Source organism: Bombina bombina, chromosome 2 (genome assembly GCF_027579735.1).
Source record: "Bombina bombina isolate aBomBom1 chromosome 2, aBomBom1.pri, whole genome shotgun sequence".
Lineage (NCBI taxonomy): Eukaryota > Metazoa > Chordata > Amphibia > Anura > Bombinatoridae > Bombina > Bombina bombina.
Window position 1 is genome coordinate 475,677,936 of NC_069500.1, and position 6,000 is coordinate 475,683,935.

Consider the following 6,000-nt stretch of genomic DNA (forward strand, 5'->3'; position numbering starts at 1 on the left):
CTGTCAAGGATGAGCAAATGATAAATCATTATACAGACTGGATGTTTTAGAACAAAGTGCTGGACATTGTAACAGTCTTTGTCCAGTCAAGACTGCTACTTAGTAGTCTTAGATAGTACATTCCATTTTCAAGGCATAAAAACTTAAAGGGACAGTCTACTCCAGAATTGTTATTGTTTAAAAAGATATATAATCCCTTTATTACCCATTCCCAGTTTTGCATAACCAATACGGTTATATTAATATCATTTTAACCTCTGTGACTACCTTGTATCTAAGCCTCTGCAGACTGCCCCCTTATTTCAGTTCTTTTGATAGACTTGCGTTTTAGCCAATCGGTGGTGACTCCTCGGGAGTAAGCACAATGTTATCTATATGGCATTCATAAACTAGCGCTGTCTAGCTGTGATAAACTTTCAAAATGCACTGAATTAAGAGGCGGCATTTAAGGATTTAGAAAATGGCATATGAGCCTACCTAGGTTTAGCTTTCAACAAAGAATACCAAACAAACAAAGCAAATTTGATAATAAAAGTAAATCATAAAGTTGTTTAAAATTGCATGCGCTATCTGAATCATGAAAGTTTGATTTTGACTAGACTGTCCCTTTAAGTATAGTTTCAACCTCATGGGCAACAGGGTAAATGCATCAACCTCATGGGCAACAGGGAGATCAGTACTCTTCCAATTGATAGCCTGCAATTTAACACTTATTATTATGTTAAGGTGGTAAAGGGGGAATTGTAGTTTCTCAGTGTGATCTCTCACTGTTGAATATTACCTAGGAGTATGATACAGAAATTTATGTATTTTTTTATCTTATTCATAATTTTAAATGTGTCATTGAGCTCGCTCTCTCTACTTCTCTAACTCTCCCAACCAAATAAGATCTTAGTCATACCCTTGCTTCCAGGATCTGTGTGAGGCTATGTAGCGAGTTCCAAAAACATTTCAACAGACTTGAAGATCAAATTATAAGATATTCAATAATTTGTTAGAAACGTATATTATGTAATTTTTCATTTTGCTTTGTCACTAAAATATCTTGTGAATAGCCAATGGAAGTTTATTACATTAAATACATAGTAAACTTGTTTCTCCAGTTAACACTATTACATGGGAGGGAAAAGAGAAGATGGTCACATCACACACTTTTCTATAGGTGTGAATATTTAGAGAAGTTACAATGATTTATCACAGTTATAGTTTTGGTGCAAAATTGTGTTGTCGCCGAAGGAATGTATAGCCCGACTGCCATTGTTTACAAGTATAGTAGATGATGGGTTAAAGGACCAGTCAACACATTAGATTTGCATAATCAACAAATGCAAGATAACAAGACAATGCAATAGCACTTAGTCTGAACTTCAAATGAGTAGTAGATTTTTTTAAAACAAATGTCAAAATTATTTATATTTCCACTCCCATTGTACCATGTGATAGCAATCAGCCAATCACAAATGCATATACGTATAGTCTGTGAATTCTTGCACATGCTCAGTAGGATCTGGTGACTCAAAAATTGTAAATATAAAAGACTGTGCACATTTTTTTTTAATGGAAGTAAATTGGAAAGTTGTTTAAAATTACATGCTGTATCTGAATCATGAAAATTTAATTTAACCTGAGTGTCCCTTTAATAATCTATCATGCTGCTACCCATGACACACTGGCTAATCTTAACTGTTTTTAGAATATTTGTATAGTAAAATCAATTAAATATTTAATTCATATAAAAAGATATAAAGTAACAAGATAAATGTTAGGTGAGAATGCTATTTAAAGGTATATGTAACTCCAATATACTTCTGTTATCTAATTTGCTTCCTTCTCTTGGTATCTTTTGTTGTAAAGCATACTTAGCTAGGTTTGGGAAGCAGAAATGCACTATTATCAATTTAGCTTTGTTCCTGTGGTGACCTAATACTTTCTGTTCTTCCCAATATTGAATATTGAGCATAGTTTCAAGAGTTTACAGGATTCATCTAACCCCCCCACACACACACACACCATCTATGGTTTGGATTTCTCAATTGTTACACAAGGGCATGGTCTTTTAAAATGATATGAGATGAGAGTCAAGTAAGTTACAGTCCAGTTTTTACTCAACAGTTTTACTCCAGTTTTTTGTTCTCAACAAAGACAAAACTTATGTTGAAATATCACACCTCAAGAAACAAAAACGGATATGTCAAAGTTCCTATATTAATAAATACTGCTGATGTCTATGTAAATATGATGTCAAATATGAAATACCTCAATTCATAGGAATTTATGTTCTAGTTTGTTTTAAAGAATGATTTGCTTTAATTTATGAACAGGACTGTTTTTGTTTACTTAAACTGACTTACTGTTCTGTCCCTATTAGTTAAAATGATTAGTCTTTAGTTGGAAGTATGCATATTGTGTTGGTCCTCCAATAGGAATGTGCAAAGGGTATTGATTACTTTAGTTGGGACATTTGGTACAACTTACACAAATGCATTATTGTTTGCTAATTCATGCATTTGTTTTTGCAGGAAGATGCCATATTTGGTATTATAAACAAAGTTAAACCTTCTTACCCCTCATGTAAAGACTGCATGTATCCTTCAATAACAATGTCTTCTGAGGCCTGTGAAGACTGCCCACAATTGGATCCAGCTGTGGAGCAAGATTCTCCAACTATATGCACACAGCCGGCACTATTACAGCACATGACTTCAGCTGTACTTGACAGAATACACAGTCGCCAACTGTCTGACAATTTTGCAGAATCATGTCCTTCACATTTACAAAGGGTTTCAAAAGAGCTTGATATAAATAATCAAAAACCAGACTATAAAGATTTTATTGATCCAGAAAAGCAGCTGGTTGGTATAACCCAACCAGAATCCACTACTGATGAAGCCACAATGTCAAAGAAAGATCCCAGACAAGCAAAAGACACAAAATATTTATTTTTCAGCAAGGACTTGGAAAAGCCTACAATGCACAGCTACTTGATGCAGCATCAAGAATCTATTATTCAGCTTCAAAAGGCTGGTTTGGTAAGAAAGCATACCAAAGAACTGGAACGACTCAAGAGTGAAAGCACTTCTGTGATCAAAGAAAGCCCTGCAGATTCTAATGTACTAAAGGGTATAACTACTAAGCATGGGCAAGCTCAGTCAGCTGAAGATTCAAAGGAAAGCATGGAAAAGACTGGGTTAGCCAGTATCTTGGAAGAAGTATTCCAGAAAACTTCTACTCCATGCTATTTCCGGATGGACCAGATTAGCAGTTATACAAAAGATTTTCTAAAGACAGTTTGTTACACTCCATCATCGTCTTCTATAAGCTCCAACCTTACACGAAGCTCAAGCACTGATAGCATTCATAGTGTACGTGGGAAGCCAGGGCTGGTGAAACAGAGGACTCAGGAGATTGAAACAAGGATGCGTCTAGCAGGTCTGACTCTTTCCTCTCCTCTGAAGAGATCTCACTCTCTTGCCAAACTTGGAAGCATCACTTTCTCCTGTGAGGATTTATCATATGACTATGATGCTCTTCAGACATCTGATTGCAGGAGCTCAAAATTCAGAGATAATTCTGTCCTTTTCGATACACCATTATCACCCAGGAAAAAGGAATCCCTTAACAAGACCATGGAGTCTGCCAATGCCTCTGTAAAGACAGAAGAGAGATGATATAACAGTTTATTTTTATTGTACTTATTTGCTGTAGCCAAACTCCATTTTAGTATAGGCCTTAGCTACTTATGATGACCAACTAGTTTGTTTTAGTTCCATGACAGTATTTGATGAGTAACTGTACATAGAGATAATGTGTATGCATTCCTTTCAATGTTTTTTTTCTGTTTACACTGTTACTGCATATTTTTATAATTGTTTCATCATGTAAAGTAAAGTTTGTATTTCATTTTATTATAAAAATGGACATATTGTTTGAGGTGTGCAAAGAGCATTTGACTCCCCTTCCCCCTTTACATGAAACATTTCATATGTTATGAATTCTCACCTTCTTAGTATTTGTGTTTGTTACATAACCAAGCAAATCTCAAGCTGAAATATTTGATTCTAAGTCCACAATACAGTTCACAGACCCACCTATATCTATTTAAGCGTTTGACAAGTGTATTTATTGAATCATCTGCTGTGAGGATATTTTTTAACCTCTCAGCAACACGGACGTACCCTGTACATTGCAAATCCTTAATGTTTTTTTGGGCCTGTTATAGAGCGGGTCTTGCCGAATGTAGTGCGATGCGCAACAACTTCACTCATGGAAGCATCGGGCTTTAACCCCTTCAGTGGAAAACGACAGAGAGGAATGCATGCATAACAATTGAAGATGGGCTATAATTAAAGGCAATATTAGTGTAAAAATAAAATGCTTTGTTTTGAGCATTTTATTTTTAAACCTATTCCCTATAAACTTAGAGTTGCACTCTTGGGACTCACCCATTCTGCTCAAGAAATGTATTCATACAGATGTATGCCTGCTTCTGATATGCAGGGGATAAAAACATAGTAAAAGATAGTAAAAACAATTGAACAAACTACAGCATTTTAAATTTTTAGCAGAATGACCCTTTAAATTCCAGATCCCCTCCAGTTTGATGTTGCATGTACTCCAGTAGTATCTACACATCCAATTGTATATTATGTAGATTACAAGGATCAAAGCTTGCAACACCATATGCTTTTATTTGTTCACTCTGGAAACTGGATAAAATGGCTTCAATTGTTTTTTTTTCCCCCTCAACGCATGTACCTCCATTTATTCTGGACAAACCTGACTGCATTATTATACAAATGTTTTAGATGAATAAATTTAGATGAATTTGTGCCAACTAAAATATTGGCAAAGATGTAAGTTATTAGCCAGTCTTATGCGCCATGACTTTGATCAGATATCACACTAGTACTTTGCTTCCTATGGAATGCTGGTAACTGTAGAACATTTGCTTATTTTTACTTGAAAAACCTTTGTTAGTAATTATTTTATAATGGTACGATATTCATCAATGTGAAACCATAGCTGCTTAAATAGAAAAAAATGTGATAGATGCTGTGATTACATTGCCATATATCTATTTTAATGCTGATAAAAAAAAAACAGAACTACGTATAAGCATACATTTAAAAAGGAAGAATAAAACATGCATTTGTTTTAAGCGAGCAGCTACAGAATTAGTAATTTAGCCCCCATCCCACATTTTCCTTTCCTTGTATAAGGTGTACTCTCTTTTTTTAAGAGGTTAATTCCTTTAGCAATGTTAACAATAAAAAAATGTACATAAAAGACATACCATAACAGAGAAGTATATAAGCGCTATGTATAATCGTGCTTCATTTAATATATATTTGTAAAAAGTAGAATTTGTACCAATACCAAAAAATATATGAAAAAAAGCTGCACCATGATACACGGTGTCTGTTCATGATGCCGTTATTCACACCACATGACTTGGTCGTATATAACCAAAGTTTTGTTTCTGTCTTGGTGGTGTGACGGTCCTTGTAACAGACACTGCACTTTTAGCTATCCAAAGATGTAAAGCCCCAGAATATAAATGTAAAAATTCCACATATGTTAAATAGTTCCTTCATATACCTCATCCAACATTTAGTTTCTGGATTAGGTTTTGCCTAGAATAATAGGCATTTCCTCAGACGTATCAAACTATAGGGTACAAGTCTATATGAAATAAATAAAAAAATGTGTTGCTCTGCAAGATGGTAATCGCAGTGTCTGATAGCGTTGCAATGGATTTCACTCTCTCTTTGGAAGTAAAAGTGTTGATGCATGTTCAAAATAGCATCGGAATTGTTAATCATCCTGCTGATAAAACAATGTGCCCTACAGTGAAACTTTTGTGTCTGTCAAATACATAGCGTTTCCAGAGAATAAATGCAGCCTTTAAATCATTTAGAGCTTGTTTTGCTTTTATCAAGAATGGCTAATATTTCCATAGTCACCAATGCCTACATTCCTACTGAATCTTGGAAGACTGTG

The 6,000-nt window shown here is 34.8% G+C and overlaps 1 protein-coding gene across 1 annotated transcript in view; it reads left to right on the forward strand.

The window, feature by feature from the left end:
• SSH1 (slingshot protein phosphatase 1) overlaps positions 1–5,912 on the forward strand; it is a 219,927-nt gene extending 214,015 nt beyond the window's left edge. Inside the window, exon 15 of the mRNA XM_053702141.1 lies at positions 2,520–5,912. Coding sequence (XP_053558116.1) covers positions 2,520–3,668 — 1,149 coding nt within the window. The 3' untranslated portion in view covers positions 3,669–5,912. The remainder of the gene's footprint in view (positions 1–2,519) is intronic.
• The last annotated feature ends 88 nt before the right edge of the window (positions 5,913–6,000 follow it).